General features: G+C 45.2%; 3 protein-coding genes across 3 annotated transcripts in view; 2 read left to right on the top strand and 1 right to left on the bottom strand.

The window, feature by feature from the left end:
• The window catches only part of LOC307074735 (serine/threonine-protein phosphatase 2B catalytic subunit gamma isoform-like), a 22597-nt gene extending 20274 nt beyond the window's left edge, over positions 1 to 2323 (top strand). The window contains exon 13 of the mRNA XM_079735006.1: positions 795 to 2323. Coding sequence (XP_079591132.1) covers positions 795 to 976 — 182 coding nt within the window. The 3' untranslated portion in view covers positions 977 to 2323. The remainder of the gene's footprint in view (positions 1 to 794) is intronic.
• Positions 2324 to 3091: 768 nt separating this feature from the next.
• Positions 3092 to 12778, bottom strand: dmtn (dematin actin binding protein; the record flags this gene model as incomplete). Its single annotated transcript, XM_079735652.1, has 15 exons — positions 3092 to 4326; positions 4712 to 4792; positions 5176 to 5241; positions 5875 to 5882; positions 6053 to 6098; positions 6350 to 6399; positions 6900 to 7002; positions 7611 to 7711; positions 8433 to 8564; positions 9314 to 9358; positions 9666 to 9795; positions 10337 to 10378; positions 11969 to 12112; positions 12589 to 12669; positions 12770 to 12778. 15 exons carry the CDS (start codon positions 12776 to 12778, stop codon positions 4213 to 4215), a joined length of 1152 nt encoding a protein of 383 aa, XP_079591778.1. The 3' UTR covers positions 3092 to 4212.
• Positions 12779 to 17631: 4853 nt separating this feature from the next.
• pbdc1 (polysaccharide biosynthesis domain containing 1) lies at positions 17632 to 19706 on the top strand. Its single transcript, XM_079735903.1, has 6 exons — positions 17632 to 17670; positions 18160 to 18225; positions 18423 to 18482; positions 18626 to 18766; positions 18980 to 19091; positions 19186 to 19706. Exons 1-6 carry the CDS (start codon positions 17641 to 17643, stop codon positions 19278 to 19280), a joined length of 504 nt encoding a protein of 167 aa, XP_079592029.1. The 5' UTR covers positions 17632 to 17640; the 3' UTR covers positions 19281 to 19706.
• The last annotated feature ends 1462 nt before the right edge of the window (positions 19707 to 21168 follow it).

The raw sequence follows: 21168 nt of genomic DNA, 5'->3' as shown, positions 1-21168 counted from the left end.
TTATGTTGTCGATTTTGAGTTTTCTTTTAGAAATATTGGCCCTACTTTAATAAGTGATGTCATAATGGCACCATTGAAGCGAGCCCTGTGAACCAATAATATAATTGATTTTATCCTACTTTTCTATCGCCAACAAAGTAAATATGTATTATTGAAAGTTGCTTGGTGCGGAGTGTTACGTACACCATGAACCCTGGGGGTTGGGGTTAACCCTGGGGGTTGGGGTTAACCCTGGGGGTCGGGGCTAACCCTGGGGGTCGGGGTTAACCCTGGGGGTCGGGGCTAACCCTGGGGCTAGGGGCTAACCCTGGGGCTAGGGGCTAACCCTGGGGCTAGGGGCTAACCCTGGGGCTAGGGGCTAACCCTGGGGGTTGGGGCTAACCCTGGGGCTAGGGGCTAACCCTGGGGCTAGGGGCTAACCCTGGGGCTAGGGGCTAACCCTGGGGGTTGGGGCTAACCCTGGGGGTTGGGGCTAACCCTGAGTGTTGGGGTAACCCTGGGGGTTAGCCCTAACCCTGGGGGTTGGGGCTAACCCTGGGGCTAGGGGCTAACCCTGGGGCTAGGGGCTAACCCTGGGGGTTGGGGCTAACCCTGGGGGTTGGGGCTAACCCTGGGTGTTGGGGCTAACCCTGGGTGTTGGGGCTAACCCTGAGTGTTGGGGTAACCCTGGGGGTTAGCCCTGGGGCTAGGGGCTAACCCTGGGGGTTGGGGCTAGGGTCAACCCTAGCGGTGCCTGCTCTCACCTATGGCCCCGGTCTCACCCTGCCTTGCCCCCCTCCCCCCCACCCCACCAGCAGTCCAGGGCCCGCAGCACAAGATCCAGAGCTTCGACGAGGCGCGTGGCCTGGACCGCATCAACGAGCGCATGCCCCCGCGACGCGACAGCAAGATGAGCGAGGCCGGCCCCTCCCTGAACAACCTGCCCGCCAGCCCCGGACCCCCCCCGGACAAGAACGGCACCAGCGCCCAGGCCTAGAGCTGAGGCCCCCCGCCTGCCTGCTCCACCCCCACGGTTTACCAATGCTCTCCACGGATCTTCTGTCCTCGCTTCCTTGCTCTCCTTCCTTGCTTCCTTGCTTCCTTCCTTCCTTGCTTCCTTGCTGCCTTCCTTGCTGCCTTTCACCCGCCCGCCCCTGCTGGTCTCTGAGGTTGTGCTGGTCCTGACCCCCCCCTCCAAACGCCGCCTTCACCCCCACCTCCACTTCCATGGCCCCACCCCCTGCCTTCTCTCTCTTAGTGCAGTTTAGCCCCGCCCTGCTGGGCAAGGGCAGGAAACAGGAAGTGAGGGCAGGGAACAGGAAGTCTGTCCATCAGACGGACAGACGCTCCCCCCCCATGCTTATTTATTGTTATTATTATTATTATTATTATTATTATTATTAATATATCATTAAAGATGAGATATCTTGTTTTAAGAATAAACAAAAAAATATATAGAATGAATAAATGAAAAAAAGCTAGTTATACGCAGGGAAGCGAGGGAACATCTCCAATGGTTCGTTTCCGCCGCGGATCTGAAGCTGACGGCAGTCACTGCCCCCCTCCTACCTACTCCGATATTTTCTAGCTATGAGTTTGGTATTTTGGACAATGCTCTGAACACCTTGTTTTTTGGATCCAAAAGAACCATCCGTCGCTGCCCGTTTGTCTACCAGAGGGGTGTTTGTGTCCACGCTATAAAGGGCAGAGAAGCACTTAACTGGGAGAAACCCACGCAACGCATCGAACGCCCGCCTCCCTCTCTCTCCCCCCCCCCCCCCCCAACATCGCTTAGACTCCATTATTTTTTTCTTATGCCAATAATAGTGTAACAGCTCCGATGTCTGAGCGAGTATTGACATTTATATTCTCCATGTACATTTATAATTGTTTCCCTTTTTTTTTTCAATGTGATGTTGACTTATTTTTTTTATTTCCTTTTATTTTTTTCTTTCTTTTCATTTCTTTTTATTTTTTACAATTCTTAAAAAAAAATAGATTTATCTCCAGAACAGAGAAGGGAAGGAAACGTCTGAATTATTACAGAGGGAGATTAGTTGTAAAGTGTGTGGGGCGATTCCAGGACTGCGATGGGCATTTAAAGAGGGCGAGAGAGGATGGTGTATAGGAAGTGATCTCGCAGGGAGGAGGAATGCGATTGGAGGGGCCAAGGTACACTCGAGCGGAGATTAGTTTCACGTCCTCACTTCCTGGTCAGGTGACGACAGCCTAAGACGGTTATTGGTTGTAATTGAAAGGTGTTTTTTTTTTTTCTAGTTTTTTTCAGGTGTGTGTGTGTGTGTGTGTGTGTGTGTGTGTGTGTATGATGCTGAAGGATGCAAATAGGGAGGGGTGGGTTTGACGTTTCTTTATGTTTGGGGGGGGGGGCGGGCAGGTGTTTACGCTTTGAGGTCATTTTTCTTCGGACTTCTGTTAAGTACGTGGAGCATATCTCACAGAATGTACAGAAATGGATGATCAAGATTTTCTTTATAGCTAAAATACGGAGGGGGAAGGGGTTGGTGGGTGGGGGGCGGGAGGGGAAAGATTTTTTTTTTGTCAAGTACTTGTACCGCAAGGCCTCTCAATTATGTAGATGTTTCACTCCATTCAATAAAAAAAAATTACAAAGAAGTTGTGGTGTGTGTACTTGGGCTCCTACACTTTTGACATATACTCATTGGTCGTGCTCTGCACTTCCGTCTGCGTGGCAGATGATATGATTGGAGGGATACACTGCTGAGGGATACATTGTCCAATGACAGGGAGAACTCTGCAAGAGGGCATGGTTTATGTACAGAGCAAGCGGTGCTTAGCAACACTATGGAGACAAATGAGAGGTAATTTATGCAGGCTTTGAATGAAGTGTACCTCACATTTTCCCGAGGCACACTGTTTTGTTATCTGCTTGAGAGGCTCTTCATACTCATGAATTTCATTGGATACCCCATTGTTTTGTAAAAAGGAAGAAAAACAATACCAAATCCTAAGCTTTAATTTTTTTGTCGTATTTAATTTATTTGCTTTATTGTACAACCAACAGAAAGGAGAGTGGACGTTTGGCAGAAAAGCAAGCAGGATGCAGCTATCGTTGTTGGATAATGAATGAGCACACACCACAAAACGACGAAGGCATAGTGCATTTCGGTTATTGGACAAGCTACCTCATCACACGATTGAACACCTAATTCATCAGTAGTACGTTTTTGTTTGAAGTATGCTATTTTTATAAATGAAAAAAAAAAAAAACAGTTTCCAGAAATGGTCCAGCCCATTCACTGTGGCTCATGGGGAAATGAAAAAAAAAATCTGTACAGAAACAGTTTTTCCTTACAATATAAAAAGCAACGTAATAACATTGTAACAAACAGCCCCCCTAAGGCAGATGATAGTCAAACACAATCATTTAATAAATAACTTCCCACTTAGAGCCTCATTCACCTCATGGCAACTTATACTGAACACACTCAAACTCAAGAAACTAGTCCTACTGGATATCGATGACATTTCCCCCTATTATCAAACCTTTACAATCCTGTTCACCTCCGAGATGAAGCAATATTTGCCCAAGGACAGTATGTAATAACATCCAAATGTTCTTTAATGAATCAAAACGTATGTGTGAGGGTGATGGCGCGCTGTGAATACGGACAAAACACAGAGTACTCTAGGAGATGAGCTGCTAACGGCTAGCTATGGTGATTGTTAGTGCTGCACCAGTGATGTCGGAGGGAATATCTCCCCTTGGAATGCTGACCGCTCAACTGCCAGTGCACCAGTTGATGGTCGTTAGTGTCCGAGTCATAGGTTAGTAAGAGCCGGCGTTCTCGCTATATATATACATCTGATATAATAATCCTATTCCAATCATTATACTATATATAGTTCACTCTGCACAGCCGTCAGAGACGGGCCTATAGGATGGGATCACAGACGAGAGATTTTGGTTGGGTTAGTAGTATAGACTAATATGGCAGATACTATACTATAGTTTTTTCCAAGGTTTAGTAGTTCGGTTAAAAGGTTAACCAATCCCCAGCAAGCAAACATCCTCTTGCACTAATAGGTTGCCACGTGATTGCCACAAGTTGCGAGTGATATTGCCTGGCACAATTTCAGCCAATTAGATATCCCCTGACGTTTGATTGATGGATGTGATTGGTTACCCTTTAGTGGTCCTTGGTTTCACACACAGCAGAGGTTCTCTATTTCAAGGAATGATGTCACTTCCTGTTAGAAAAGTGAGACTTTCTTCTTGAGTTCATTTCGTTTCCATAGCGACAGGCGGTCGAACTCGGCGATGGGCATTCCGAACAGCTGCTGAAAATCCTCTGGAGACAGATGCCTCTGAAGAGAGAAAAGGGCCATTGGTATCGTATGTCTCTCTCTCTCTCTCTCTCTCTCTCTCTCTCTCTCTCTCTCTCTCTAACTCTTTCATGATCTCTGTATTTCTACCTCATACACACACACACACACACACACACACACACACACACATGCACCCACACCCACACCCACACACCAACACACAAACACAATCCCGCTCATGGGTGGCAAACTTTGATATCTCTCTCTCTCTCTCTCTCTCTCTCTCTCTCTCTCTCTCTCTCTCTCTCCCTCTCCCTCTCCCTCTCTCTCTCTCTCTCTCTCTCTCTCTCTCTCTCTCTCTCTCTCTCTCTCTCTCTCTTTAACCAGGCTACACCCTGATCCTCCTCCGCGGTGAGACTCATACCTCTAGTCGGGTCCGGTCGACTCCCGGCGGCAGCTTAGTGCGCCCTCTGTGGGTCACGATGAGCGTTTCATACGGGTGAATCTGGACAGAGACACAAACACACGCATGAACACTAACGGAGGACAGGTAAACCGTTTTAAAAGCAAATGTTCAGACCATCAAGGCGTTTTATAATAACTATATACTACGATTACAAACCAATATCACTATTATTTTCTAAAAGGATTACAGATAACAGTAACGGATTACATTTATGGATTACGTTTGGAGATCCAAATTACAGAATTACTAATAACATTTTAAACAAATGTATTGCAAAATACTGATGAAGCATAGAGCGGCTGAAAGCTAAGCAACTGGGTTCGATCCCCAATGGCCGTCGTCTTTGAGCAGGACCTCCTAACTCGGTAACGCCCTCAGATGACCTGATAGTAGAGCGGGTGGGACCGGAAGAACGCTGTCACCTTTTGCTCCAGAATACTAGGGAGTGAGTTCCCTCTGTCCAGCCTCTCCCTCCTTGACTCCCCATCCTACGCACACGTACCACACACACAAACACATACACACACGCATGCACGCACACAGGCCCAAAGACACGCACTCACACACACACACACACACACACATGCACGCACAGAAACAGACACAGGCACAAACAAACGCATACACGCATGCACGCACACACACACACACACACACACACACACACACACACACACACATGCACGCACAGAAACAGACACAGGCACACACAAACGCATACACGCACGCACGCACGCACGCACGCACACACACACACACACACACACAGGGTCATATAAACAGAACAGCCGAATAGAGATAGCTGAACCCGACAGGAAGCAGGACGCCAGAGAAACAGTGTATCCATATCGATACACCAGAGCATGTGCTTGTGCATGCATTGCACAATATGCAAACCAAAAAAATGTAGATTGTGCACCAGAAGTGATTATGCAGATGACTTAGCCTACTTTGCACTTGTTTCATCCCACATGGGAAAAAATGAATTGCAAGAAAATCAAGAAAGCAAACATAAACATAAATCTTTTTTATTGAGTGTTCATGTCAAAACAAGTGAGTGCAGCAAAAGCAGGTTATTTGCCATGCGCATGCCACACAAACAGTGAAACCAGGGAACTTACCTGAGCTGCTGTGAAATAAGAGCGGTAGAGATAGATAGATTCATCAGTGAGGCCTGGTGCATTGCCATTCTACTTCACACAGCTCTCGACTGTCCACCATTTTGTATTTTGAAAGTGACATTTCACTGTTTTAGACATATGTTTCTCTAATGCGGCGTCTGTCACGAAAATCACATACCTAGTGGTCCTTTGTCGCTCTCTATAGGAAATTCGGCAGACTGCATCTGAAATAAATTAAAGTTTCCCTATTTTTTATTTGCTTCAAAATATAGAAGCTATTCAGGCAAATCACAATGTACAATTTAACAAATACATGAATAATATAAAGGATATATATACATATAAAAATTAAATATAGAAAATATATAGGCCTATATATATATATATATATATATGAAAAGAAGAAGATATATAATTATACAGAATTAATTTCAGGCACTTCATTCCTAGCGATCAGAAGCTTAGAAGTTCTTACCCTGGTCAGGCCTGAGCGACAGGGAGAGTGTGTGACCCCAGAGGATAGACCTGAAGGATTGAGAAGCTGTTAGAAGAGTGCAAGGGGGGAGGAACCATCATCGAGAAGGGGGAACAGCCTATAACCTATGATGCTTTCCTGTCTTCAAATGTTTCCAAAAATGATTGGACCTTTTCACTAAATCTTTTTATTTCGAAAGTGTAGGAGGAGGGGGGAGAACAAGCTTTCTTGCAACTTTGACTCCAAATGTCATAGTATTTTTCCTTATATGTACTATTTTCTACTATTTTCCTGTATGTTTTCAATGTAAGGTGCATTTTCAACTCAAGTGAAAAGGGGTGACAGGCCTTCAAATAAAGTAGTCCTGAATTAACTAAGCATAAACAACCTAATGGAAACAGATTTTGAAAACTAATCCAAAACCATTGACAAGTGAGGCTGAGAGTGATCAATATCAGAGCAACAAAGGAAATGTTGCACGACCAAGGAAAAAAAAAGACTGTTATCAGTACGGTGTGTGTGTTATCGGTGTATAACCAAGGGTACTCACTGGTGTGCATGTGTGTTCTGTCTGGCAGAGACTGTGTCTTTCTCCTGAAGGAGACCTTCTCCTTCTCCTCCTTCAGGATCAGACGGCCAAGGTTAGACTTGATCTGAGCGAGGGAAACAGTTTTACAGGTTATTCACTTCACAGCTTCCGCAGTCCTACTGTGTGATAGCAGACCTTCTGATCAAGCAGTCCTACTGTGTTATAGCAGAACTTCTGATCCAGTAGTCCTACTGTGTTATAGCAGACCTTCTGATCCAGCAGTCCTACTGTGTTATAGCAGACCTTCTGATCCAGCAGTCCTACTGTGTTATAGCAGACCTTCTGATCCAGCAGTCCTACTGTGTTATAGCAGACCTTCTGATCCAGCAGTCCTACTGTGTTATAGCAGAACTTCTGATCAAGCACGCCTACTCTAGCAATACTGCAAGGGGCAGAGTTTCGCCTTTACGTTTCGGATATATTCTACCCAAGAAAAATCAAGTGAGTAGACTAAGCATTTTACCACTGCTGGCCGCGTTCATGTTCGCCAATCAAGCGCTTACAGCTCCCCGCCTCCGGCGACACGATCGGTCGGAAGAAAATGAAACGCCCCGTTCACCCAGATCTGAGCTTGTCTGCCATCCCACCTCAGCTTTGAATCTAAAGTCTGATTTGCGAAACTACTTCACACGCTCTCCCCACATGCATGAGGAGGCGTGTGCGTACACACACCTTCTCCAGCTCCTGCTCCTGCAGTTTCTTGGCCTCCTCAGTGAGGTCCTCAAACTCGTCGTCATCCTCCTCCTCCTGCTTCTTCTTGCTCCACTCGATCTCTGGAAGAGGCGGAGAGAGGACAACACAACGTGTGATCTCCCGCGGCAGCGAGACATATGCCCTCTCTGCGGAGTGAGAGTATTGAGCTATTTTTCTATCGCTTTTGTTGGTCTGTGTTTGTGTGTGTAGGGCTTTGTGTGTGTGTGTCTGTTTGTTTGTTTATTTGTTTATTCAAAAGATCCCCATCAGCCAATCTTTCTGGGGTTCCAAGCTGAGATACGCTACATACGTCACGTAACAGACTACGTGCAAAAACGTCAATTGCGCTAATATACATACATTTACATCCCTATACAATAATAAAATAACTTAAATAACCTAAGCCTAGATTAATAATAATAATAATATATATAAATACATAAAAATTTAAAGCCGGTCAACACTGATGCTAAAATTCGGTAGATTATAATTATATATATAAACACGAAAATAACAAACAAACCCAGAGTTGTGCCTCCTAAAACTCTGTGTGTGTGTGTGCATCTGTGTGAACCTGTGTGTTTGTCTGTCGGTGTGTGTGTCTGCATGCCTGTGTGTTTGTCTGTCTGTGTGTGTGTCTGAATGCCTGTGTGTTTGTCTGTCTGTGTGTGTGTCTGCATGCCTGTGCGTTTGTCTGTCTGTGTGTGTGTCTGCATGCCTGTGTGTTTGTCTGTCTGTGTGTGTGTCTGTCTGTGTGTGTGTCTGCATGCCTGTGTGTGTGTGTCTGTTTGTGTGTGTTACCCATGGAGGCCAGGGAGGGGGGGCAGGGCCAGTACTCGGTCTCTATCTTGGAGGGCTGGCTGGGGTCTGGTCGCTGGGCCGCCGGGAACTTAGAGGACTGGATGATGCTCCCCTCACCATGCTTGGCCCCTTCTGGAGAGAGGGGGGGCGAGAGACACCGGGTTACAGCTAGAGAGAGAGGGGCCGAGAGACACCGGGTTACAGCTAGAGAGAGGGGGGGCGAGAGACACCGGGTTACAGCTAGAGAGAGGGGGGGCGAGAGACACCGGGTTACAGCTAGAGAGAGGGGGGGGCGAGAGACACCGGGTTACAGCTAGAGAGAGGGGGGGCAAGAGACACCGGGTTACAGCTAGAGAGAGAGGGGGCGAGAGACACCGGGTTACAGCTAGAGAGAGAGGGGCCGAGAGATACCGGGATACAGCTAGAGAGAGGGGCCGAGAGACACCGGGATACAGCTAGAGAGAGGGGCCGAGAGACACCGGGTTACAGCCAGAGAGAGATGGGGCGAGAGACACCGGGTTACAGCTAGAGAGAGAGGGGCCGAGAGACACCGGGTTACAGCTAGAGAGAGGGGCCGAGAGACACCGGGGTACAGCTAGAGAGAGGGGCCGAGAGACACTGGGGTACAGCTAGAGAGAGATAGGGCGAGAGAGAAACTGGGTTACAGATAGAGAAAGAGGGGGGGGTAAATAAACTGGGATATATTTAGAGAGAGGGAGAGAAACACTGAGTCACAGATAGAGAGAAGGGACGAGAGACACTGGGTTATAGAGAGAAGGGGCGAGAGACAATGGGTTATAGCTAGAGAGAGAGAGGATGAGAGACACTTGGTTATGGCTAGAAGAATGAGAGAGGGAGAGAGAGAGAGCGGTAATGCATACCTTGTTTATAGATGGGTGGTTTCCTATAGATGTTGGAGCCATTATCTTAAGAACAGAGCAGAGAGGTGAAGCCATATATTAATGTAATGCACATGTGTGGTATTTCATTAATCATTCAATAATGTAATGCATTTGTGTGTGTGTGTGTATTTAAGCAATGCTGAATTGTTCTTGTGCGTGTTTATTTGTGTGTGGGTGTGTTTGTGTATGCTTGCATGGTTGTGTGCCTGTGTGTGCTTTCGTGCGTGTCAAGCATGGTTATGTGTGTGTGTGTGTGTGTGTGTGTGTGTGTGTGTGTGTGTGTGTGTGTGTGTGTGTGTGTGTGTGTGTGTGTTTGCATGTGCTTGTGTACCTGGTGTGTGAAAGTGCTGCATGCTGATCTTGCGGCCCTGGTGTAGTTGCAGCGATGATCCACCAGGGGAGCCACACTCACTCTCTGCTCGGCTCTTCAGTTGAACCTCTTCACAACTCACCTTCATTCTCTTTAAACATTGAAACATTTAAACAGATATTAGATAATGATTACACATCTGGGACTACACTAGATCCAACACAATCAGTGCAGATGATATATGGTCATGTTATGAGTTTTGTCTTATCTGTATATAGTAAGTAAGTAAGTTAAAACGAGTGGAACTGAAGTAGCCCTCCAAAGTATTTGAATCATATAGTATTTAGCTAAAAGGCAAACCAGGTTTGAACCGGGTTTGAAGTAGCCATGATAAATAAGTCTGTCTTGTGAAACTTCTGTTTTAGAAGGGGGCCTGGAGGACCAATCTGGTGGAGCTTGAACTGTGATTGAGCCGATTGGTCTAGACACGATTCTAAGGGCGGAACGGCAGCTTAATGGACCAATGGCTTGCTGACCACAAATCTGAATTCAAACGGAAGTGAGGGAGCTCAATGGGTAAAGCTACACATTGGGTCAGAGTAAATCCAAATGAGAAGGTTAATGGAGCAGTACTTGAGCGTAGGTCAGGTTCCAACATGTTAAAGAAGCAGTATCAGGAGGTTGGTTTGTACCTCAGGAGATGCCGGTGGAGAGGACGTTGGGGACAGGGATCTCTGGAGGTCACGTGACACAAAAGGAACACGTCAACATGTTATTACAATGGCATTACAGTGTTTAGTGGGTGTGCAGTATTTGATGTTCAGTTTATTTGTTAATGCAAAGTTTTCTATCTTTGCCAAACAATAATACACCGTTACCCCTTAAACCTTGCAGCTTGCACGTTGTTCGATTCAATGTCTTTGCGTTGAGTAGACTTAATGTAACTGAAGTCTTTCAATTAAAATGGGATTTTTTGAGTGACCAAGGGACGATATAAGCCATTTGAGACTGTACCTGTGATTAAGAGCTATACAAATAAAATGTAATTGAAATTCATTTATATTTCCTCTTCTTCTTTGGGAAGGCCGATGTGTTTTTGTGGGACAACCCGGTAGCTTTCCACCGGCTCATTTTATAAATAAATAAATTAAGTAAGGCAGACAAAATGGGTTTTCTAAAATTATCAACATGGGGGTAGTAGACCTACAGGAAAGTGGTGCAAACACACCATTAATGGGGTCATTTGATAGTATGATAGAGACGTCTGGTCTCTTTTATATGAATCAGGGCATCAAGGGATGAATTATCAATTTGGAGGCTCTGTCCTTACTCAAACTGATATAATTAGTAGGTGACCTAGGGGAGAAGGACACTTGGGAGTGAGCTAGAGGCCTTTGGTCTCTTTTACATGACAAAGGGCCCAAATGATATATAAGATCATACATTTCTGGGTCCTAGCCCAACAGGAAGTGACTCAAAAAGCATCATCAAATGCGCCAGGGAAACGGATTGGAAATAAAAGGCACTACAATACATAAAAATATGAATATTGCTACCTATATTCATATGGTTAGGGCTACCGTAACCATAACTGCATGGTTTCAGAGGAAGCAGCAACCATACAAATCCACATGACAACAATAGAAGATGATTATGAAAATGAAAAATAATTCCGTCCATAAATGTTATGAAATACATTCTAATGCCGAAACTTTCTTAAAATGTTGAATTTTACACTCAGAATAAAACAAATGTTTTATTTAGTTGTTTTGCTGTCTCTTCGACCAGTCAATAGGCAGTGTTGTACCAGCTCCATTGGGTCGTTCGGGTCATACTGCTGAAGGTCCTATTCTGTCGTACAGGTTGGAGATCAGGTTGCTTTATCCTGGTCAATAAAGTCCCAAGGGTAGGCTTTTGTTTTTTTTTTACAACAGCACATATCTGCCTTTTAAAAGTTCTGAATCAATGCATTCTACATTGACAACGCTGAAATACAACAATCGACCAGATGCTAATTTGACAACGCAGAAGGACATTTAAATGTCAGCTGAATTAGTAGATAAAAAAACAATAACGATATAGATGAAGTAAGCAATAACTAATCAATGTTGGTAACTTTGGAATAAATGGACCATCCCATTATTGGAAAATAATGTCTAATGAAATTTGAAGCTTAATCTATTTATTAATTCAGCAGATGATTTTAAACATGCAGTGAATTTGTGTCGTTAAGGAGAAGGTTGTGAGAAGGGCATCTTCCTGGAGGAGGCCTAGAGGCAGTTCCGGACATTGGGGCTGGAATCCAGAACCTTTGGGACCGGTACCTCTCTGCGTGGGGGGTCCAGGGAGGAGAAGCTGAGGTGGGGTCGGTAGGTCATGAGGTCGGGTCTCTCCACCTCCAGGATGGCTTTGTCCCTGGGGATGGCTGCCAGGTCCCGGTAGCCCACCACCTCGTCATCCACACGGGTCTGCACACACACACACACACACACACACACACACACACACACACACACACACACACACACACACACACACAGAACCCAAGCACCCAAACACTTACAGACAAGCACACACACACACACACACACACACACACACACACACACACACAGAACCCAAGCACCCAAACACTTACAGACACGCACACACACACAGAACGCAAGCACCCAAACACACACACACACACACACACATAAACACACACACACACACACACACACACAAACACCTTTCAAAGTCTATCTATTTCTGACATAACAATGTGGAGGTGTCCAGCTGAAAAGAGACGATTGGTGGAGTGGATCCATCCATCATATTTCTCTGCGAGTGGACACTCCCACTTGTGGTGTCATAAATTTGTAATTATTTTCCTAAGTTGAACACTCAATCTACTGCTACTTTCATTTAAATGAGCTGCAAAATAAAACGGTAGTGTATTTACCGTGATGCTGGTGGCAGGTGATCCAGGGGCACTAGGACCCTGGGAAGAAATGAGGCTGACTTGGGTGCCGCCTCCCTCCACCTGAGAATAATAAACCGTTTAGGAAATCCACTCAACAGAGGTTGACTTTCAGACGTTGTCTGACGATGCATTAATGTGTGTGTTAATCGTTGTTTATTACCTTCTGCATGACTAGAGGAAATCTTTACTCTTGGTTAGGTCGAAATGTACTGAAAGAGAAGAAATAGAGACACAGAGACTGAGAATAAAGTTTGAAATAAGGTGCAATGGCTTGTTTCAGATAGATACAAAAACACACTCGGGGGGGCATTTCTAGGACATGGGGCCCAGGAAATCTGGGGCCCCAACCCTAAAAGCAAACCCTTAACGCAAACCCTTAAACTGAAAATCAAACCCTAACCTTAAAACCCAACCCAAGAACGACACTCTAACCCTCAAACAAAATCATACCCCTATAAGCGAATAAAACACCCAACCCATAGGAAACTCTACCATTGCTACCAAACCTTAGAACCATAAACAAAACCCTGAAAACTGACTCTACAAGAAACCCTATCCTACGATAGAACCCTAGAACTAAATACAAAACCCTACCCTAGAACCAACACTTAGGACCTCAACCAAACACTGACAACATGACCTGAACAAAAAAGAAGACTTGACTGGCAAGCGGAAGGTTCCTAGTTCAATCCCTGGCTCCTACCAGCCGAGTGTCGAAGTGTCCCTGAGCAGGACCCCTAGCCCTAACTGCTCCATTGGTAGCTTAGCGGACAGAGCCGATAGAGCTGTCGGTTATCAGCTCTGCAGACCTAGTTTTATATCCCTGCAGAAACACTCTCCGCAGTGAAAGGGCAGTGGCGTTTTGAAACCAATGTTATGTGAATTGTGATCAACACTTATTAACTTCGACCACATCGCGGTAAGTTTGTCAATGGCGGGGTAGAGTGAGCCGTTGGTGCACAGTTCTTGAGACCTGGGTTTGCGTCCCGGTGAGATTGGTGCCGTTACAGATAAGCTCTTGAGACCAGCGGTGGAGTGCCACTGAGGATGCTCTCAGTGGAAATCCTTCTGCTGTTAGTCAAGTTCATACTAACCTCACCCTCAAGAGTGACAGAGAAAAGAGTGAGAGGAAAAAGACCAAACCCTAAAACCTGAATCTAATAGGAAACCCTAACCAGAGAACTGAAAACCTAACCCTAGAACCAAGAGCCAAACCCTAAAACCCCGCCAATAAGACCCCGTAACACTAAAACGAAAACCAAACCCTCAAACCCATCTGAAATAAATGAAATGAAATCCCGCCGCAATCTGTTCAGAGGTTATATTTGGCAGAACAATTCATGTGACACAGTTATTCTTGCAAAATCTCATCGGTACCTTTGGTTTCCATGGAGATGCCCCTCACCAGAACTTGAACTCAGGTCTCATTTCTGTCACGGGAGTGACACAGCTCTCTGTATAATATATATTGTATAATAGCTTTGCTTAAAATGACTTGATATCCTAGTGGATGTGTGTTTGACCCCCAACTGGAAGTTAGCAAGTTGAATTCCCTTTAACTGCTTTTAACCTACAATTTGAGTACACTTTGTCGTAAGTGATAGGTCTTGTTTTATAAGTAAAACCCACTTGGATTTTTGAGGACATTGGAAATCCAACTTGGTAAAGTAGTAATGTATGACATTCTACTTCCTATTTTGTCTAAATTACTTGTGGATATATTATCTTTATAAGTATTAAGGGTGCTGTATATTTATGAGCTATTATTATTTGATTGTGTCTTTTTAGAAATGGCCTAGTGAGAAGTGAAATGCGACAATTCTAGGAATCCATCTGGCTGTTAATCACAGGAAATGCAACACTTCTCAATGGCAGAGTAACGTAGAGAAGGGAGAGAGCAAAGAGGGAGGGGAAATCTTTTGGTTGTTTAGTTTTACAATCTCTCTCTCCTCTGCTATTTTTCTCTTTACAACTCTCGAATCGTACCTACAGCAGCAGCTCAATAAGGACTCGCTTGTTCAGAGTTCACCTAGACTCTGCACAGCCTCCCTCCTTACCCCCCTCTTCATTTACACTTCTAGAAAAACTCCTTGTATGCACTATTTGTATGTTTGTACATCCTGGCACTTAGTGTATGCACTTATTGTATGTTGTACGTCCTGGCACTTAAAAATAGTGCATAGCATCGTATAGCACCTTATCCTAGCTATCTTTGTTGCATAGGGGAATGGGTTAACCAAGCAGCTGCAGGTGCAGGCACTTGGTTCTATGAACATCCTTACAGTACCGACAGTAATATATTGTTGTTTCTCTTTTTTCTGAAGAATGTACTTTAAAAAAAAAATCGCTTTGGATAAAAGTGTCTGCTAAAGGCCCTAAATGTAAATCCACAAAGCCTAACTCGATTTGATTTACTCAGATTTAATCAGATAACCCTGAAGTGTGCTTGAAAAACAAGCGCTCTTAAATCGTAGTGTAGCTAAAAACAGCGGGAAACCACGTGCTCAGACAACATGGCGGGGCCTCATGCAGAAGTATCCTCTGCTGAATAATGCAAACTTCCTGTGAGCCCCCACCCCCCTTAAAGTACCCCCGTCTTTCTCACTCAAAACCTGTCTTCTTGTGTTCATACACCCCACCCACCCTCCCTCCCTCCATCCTCACAGTCTGGAGTGTTCCTCCTCTCTCCTTCTCCTCCTCCTCCTCCTCTCTGCTGTTTATCTGCTTGCCCAGTCAGGTTGACGCCCAGCCAGGGCTCCACAGCTGTTGCTACGGTTACACTGCTCCTCCCTTGGAGAATACCCCCCCCCCCCCCCCCCCCCCCCCTCCAGGCCAGACAAACACCTATCGCTTTCACATCCAACCCTTCATAAGCAGTTTATAACGGTATCATGGCATTGATTACAGCCTGAAAATACTGCTTTCAAGACGTATTAACATGGGCGTTAAACACAAAGCTGCTGTCACTAAAAAACAACTATTTTGGTAGACCTTGAAAGGTTGAGGAAATGCAAGTACGACTATCAACAAAGTATATAAGCCAGGACACTCTAGACACTATAGATACTTTCCACTAGATATCGTTACCAAACCTGTAGTTTCTGTTTCTGAGAAGCATAAACACAAACACAAAAACAGCAAACACCCCCCGACACACCACCTTAACGTATCACTACGGCAGGCAGCGAGATTATAGACCATTGCAGGCTGGACTGACAGGCCCGCCGCTGTCCTGTCGCTGGTCCAGGGTGGAACCTGACAGTGATCCGGCGCTAGGGGGATAGTGTGTCCGCCTGTCTGTGGGGGAGGAGCCGTTTGTCTGACCGTGGCATAGAGAGGGAGCCGTTTTCTTATCGGTAAGAGCTTTTAACTGCCAAACCGCTGCAAAATCCATAGTTTTAAACACAGCACCACGGGCCAGGTCAACGGAGGAACAATAGTGCATAATCCCATTAAGTGATGATTTATAAGTCTGCCTCTGCTTTTATAATGGAGACAAATTGACTTGTTGCTATATCTATAGGCTACTCAGCAACATTGATATCTGTCAGAAATATATGGATTTTTCTTAAATAGAGTATGCAAATGTTTTACGAGCAAAGGGGTGGTTTGCTAAATCCACATAGCCTACAGGGTGGAAATCAAAACATGGTATGATGTCCATTCATTCATTCATTTCATCATCATTTAATTGGGCTATAATAGCCCAAGATTGCCCACACAGCAAGGAGTCCAAAATAAGAGCGTATTTTTTAAATAGCTTGGGAACCGTTGAACCTGATGTTTAATGGATAACTGGTAGGATACATCGCGGTTCTTTAGTGGCGCTGTATCTGGCCCAGGGAAAGGGCCTGTCCACCGTAGGCGAGATCCGCAGGCCTTGGAGTGTAGGAGTAGAACTACACACTGTGCTATATATGCACAACTATAATTGAATGAAAATGCATTACGAATAGGTCTCAGGCCTACAAAATAACACAAGTCTGTGTCCAAATCGTATGTAGCCTTATTATTATGTAACAATATATTACGCTAGGAGCCGACTGTAGGACCATCATGCTGGTCCTCGGAAGGAATATAGCTTCAGAGTGCAGATCTAATGGCCTATCGATATCTTCACATCGCGGATGAAGAGGAGGAGAGAGTGCGCTCCGTAGCAATAACAAATAGACGCTACCTAAATATCAGTAATGCGCTGAAATAACGCGTTCTCAATAACAACAACAATAAGAGGACAGTCCTACCCTCAGACCACGCGGAAAATAACGTGTTTGGCTCAGCTCCGGGTCCGGTTTAAGAGCATCCGAAAAGCCAACATCACTCCGGGACATGAAGACCGCCGATGACGCTCCTTGCGATGCGTGGGGCGAGGGAGGGAGGGCGGGGGGGGGGGGGGGGGCAGAAAGGTAGGGCGGGGTGGGAAAGGAGGGTGGGGTTCATGTTAGGCCTACAAGTGTAAAAGGTGGTGTTAGTGGTGGATGGGCGATTAGGGCCATGGTGGCCAATACAAACCCTATAACAGCAAACCCAAATAGGCAGAATGTATAACTGAGTGTTATGATTTGCAGATACTGAATTTATTTATATTCAGTAATTAATTTAACCAACCTAAAAAGAAAAAAAAACTTGAAGGAAGATTGCTAATTTACAAGTGGAGGAGGAATCCCAGATAGCATTGTCATTAAAATGCAAGTAGCACTACAACTCTATACGACTACAATTACAAAGCAGTCTATATATCGCATTGCATAGTGTTGGTGTCAGGCCTGTATGTGGCAGACACACACACACTATTCCTGTGTGGTAAGTCAAAAGGGCATCAACTACATCCTCTAATTGAAATGAGCATAAGTCATACTCTGCGTCTTCATCATGTAATAAACGCGCTGAGACCATGCGCGCTCAGCCAGTGTTGCCAGATTGGGCAGGAAATCTGGTCCAATCTGGCAACACTGGCTGAGACGCGGGTCCCGGGACTGTCTCTTTAATTCTCATGACGTCCTGATTCTGCGTAGAGCAAAATCGAGAGAAATGGCGTCGGACAGTGGAATCGCGTCTCTGGTAAGAGTCTAAATGCACACCATATCAAGCCAACCAAGTGCAATTTATCCTCTGCTTACTCTTATTATCGGTGGTAATAGCCTGTTAGTTGTATAAAAACATTGAATAGTAACACCGATGGACGACCGTCACGTCGCTTCTGACTGGACGTACGGTGATAGGTAAACACGTGCAATAATACCGCAGACACGGTGCAGGGTGATCTCTGATCGGGACAATCGATTCAGTTTATTAGCAGTCACATTGCATATCATTTTTATATTTGACAATGGTGTAAGGAAATATTGAACATTGAGACCGGTGTTTAAATGTACGACGGAGTTCTTCATTGCTGGTTATTTACAATTTGGAGACGTCCATATATTTGGGGACAAGGGAATTTCCAGCGACCTGCAGCCATAGAGGATGCATTACGAGAATGGTGAAAGCGACCGTTAAATCGATATCGTATTTCAATGTTGAAACGATGTGTTTATTATTGTGTCCCAGGGGGTTGAGGGTGCAGCGGCAGCGGCACATGTGCTGTCTCTTCCGGCGGACTCCTTTGGGAATAACGTAAGTGTCAATAAGCAACCTTTCCAGATGTTTTCGTGTTCTCTGTTGGTTTAATCAGATAATCTCCCAGGTGGAAACGTATCCAATACTCAATATAGCAATAACCCTAACGTTAACAAGACATCATGGCAACATGACCATTGACAATGATTGTTTTCACATCATATTTTCTAAATGTATGTTTTTGTTCCATTTAGCCCCAAGTGGAGGTTATGTGGGCGATGAAGGCCTACAACCACGCAGAAGTCTACTTCAACGTAAGTGTAGAAGTAATGTTCTTCAAGCGGGATGTCTCACATTCGAGAAGGAATCCAACTCGCTTTTCAGCTGACCTTTTACCCATTTATTGTGAAATGTTCAAAACATAGCCCTCACTGAATCCTCACCTTCTTCCCTCCAGCTCATCTCCTCCGTGGACCCCAAGTTCCTGAAGCTGACCAAGGTGGATGACACCATCTACACGGCTTTCAGGGAAACCTTCAAGGACATGGACGTCAAGCTGCTCCACCCAGACCTGCTAAAGTCTGCCGAAGCAAAGGAGGTGTGTGTGTACACAAGGGTGTGGGTGTGTGCGTGTGTGTGTACACATACAAGGGTGTGTGTGTGTGTGTGCGTGTTCACGTATGAGTGTATGCGGTTAATAATCCAAAAGTTATAGTCCAGATTGAGGCACTAATTGAGACATTATTCTAAATGCCACTTCCGGGTAAAAGGAGCATTTCTGATTGTACATTCCAACCTTGTTTTTGTGCAGACTTGGCGTCCGTTTTGTAACCAATTCGAGGACGTCATCGAAGACTTCAACTACGGAACCCTTCTCCGTCTGAACTGTGAGCAAGACTACACGGAGGAAAACACGATATTCGGTACGTCTCTATGCAATCAGACCCCAAAAAGAAGCGGTTATCTCCCTTCTAAAATGGCAGCGATGTTAACAGTGAACCTTTTTGTGTCTTCCAGCCACCAGGATCCAGTTCTTCGCCATTGAAATCGCCCGAAACAGAGAAGGACTCAACACCCCCGTCTTTACAGCCAAGACCAACAATAAGAGTTAGCTTCTGACTGACCCTGCACACAGACCATCCCTGAAGCCTTCCCAAGATATCATGGACTTCAATATTAAAAAACTTAAGTCAGGTCTTTAGGTTATCCCCCCTCTAATCCCATTAATTTGAAATTGTTCCTTTTTATTTTTGCTGGTGGTGACCGTCCTAGAAAACTATTGGAATCAAATCAAGGTTTTTCGCCTCAAACGTTATCCATAATCTTGTTATATTTATATTTTCCCAATTATTTCTATGTTTTGTACATTACACTGTGCCAACCATAGAAGCTTGTTTTTGTGGTAACATTTCCCACCCCACCTCCATTCTCCTTCTCCCAAGTTTCCCTGGAAAACTGAAATGAAAAACATTTTACAATCTGAGAAATTTTGTCATCTTTATTGATTTCTTCCGTAGAATAAAAAGACACAGGCAGCACCTGTACAAACCGATGAGGTTTATTTGCAGTCACAATGCTTACACTATATGCAGCAGACATCCAAACAATTCAGCTACTCACACTATTGACCCCACACATTCACATCAGGGACAGAAACCAAATAATAAAAAAGGAACTCAAAATGAACATCCATGGGTGCGGACACTGGTTAGAGATTCGCTAGTCGTCGCAAAATAAACAAAGTTAGCCGCGACTGCAGGGTTAATACCAAGTCGCTGTGTACTCCATTTCTATCTTTTTTTTTTTTTTTACACTTTTCCGATCTCTACCAAAGCTTGATGTTATTTTTTTTTTTCTTTATCTCTTTAAAAATTAAAACATTTCCTTCATGTGAGCATTGATGACCAGACACTGCGAATGCGATGCTTCAGAACTAGGAAGGGGGGGAAGGAGGAGGGGCGGGGGGGGTCTTCGGGTGGTCCAAAGAGGACCTATCGGAGACCTCCCCTGACCCAAAGCCCCCTGCAGTCTCGCCACCATGAAACGCCACATGCCCATCAGGCAACAGAACACTACGCCGCTCCTCCGAAACCACACCACGCCACACACACGCGCACACTAACATACTTGCGCATACACGCGCTCACACACACACACACACACACACACACTCAAAAAGGACTCCACATGGAGGACCTCCACCCCACAGAAGGAGTGCAAACAAAATGGCGGGAAGCTACACCCACACGGCCTACCAGAGGGTGAGAACATAGCCGACACCACGTTGCTTACACGCCCAAAGCACGACCCTGACTCAACCATAGAGTGGAACCGGGAAGGTGTCCCACTGAAGACCTCCACCGTTAAGGGGTGGGGGGCGTTCCGGTGTGTACAGACGGTTCAGAGAAGGAAGAGGAAGAAGAGGAACCGGGAGGACCGTCGTTATCACTGTTCCTAGTCCTGCGCTCGGGCCAGGACGGCAGCCATTTTCCACCCCTCGACCCTGAGGGTAACTGTAAAGAGATGGAGCTTGGATCCACAGCATCCGTTAGTGTTTTTAACCTTTTTGTGTTGCCATGGTGATGGTCTACCCAATCCAGAGCTCAGGTGCCCCGCCCCTTTTCCTTTAAACTATTGTTCCCTGTCCTCTGATGGGTGGAACCCACCCCCCCCCCTGCCAGACACTGTTGAACTAACTCACGATTACTGAAAAAAAAGCTCACTCAATCACACTCAATTATGCTTGTGTATTTTTTTTTCATTATAAACATTGTTCAAAATGTTACGAAAAAAAAGAAAAAAATGTACACTTTTTTTTTGTTACTCGTGTTTTTTTTCTATACAAGGCAGGCAGAAGCAGATCACTACGATTACCGGCTTTATGTTTCTCTTGTCTCGCTCTACAAATCCTTAAACACTCACCCCACTCTCGCTCTCTCTAATCGCTCTCACCCATTCCTTCGCTATCATTTCCCCCGTCCAGAATGCGTAGAAGTGCGC

The sequence above is a fragment of the Pollachius pollachius genome (assembly GCF_949987615.1).
Source record: "Pollachius pollachius genome assembly, chromosome: 4".
Classification (NCBI taxonomy): Eukaryota; Metazoa; Chordata; class Actinopteri; order Gadiformes; family Gadidae; genus Pollachius; species Pollachius pollachius.
This window is presented reverse-complemented; position numbering and strand designations above follow the sequence as displayed.

Bases quoted from the DNA above. Each gene is read 5' to 3' on its own strand.
- pbdc1 (XM_079735903.1), top strand. From the start codon at position 17,641: ATGGCGTCGGACAGTGGAATCGCGTCTCTG. The intron at 18,767-18,979 runs GTGTGTGTGTAC...GTTTTTGTGCAG, and splicing joins AGTCTGCCGAAGCAAAGGAG to ACTTGGCGTCCGTTTTGTAA. The intron at 19,092-19,185 runs GTACGTCTCTAT...TGTGTCTTCCAG, and splicing joins GGAGGAAAACACGATATTCG to CCACCAGGATCCAGTTCTTC.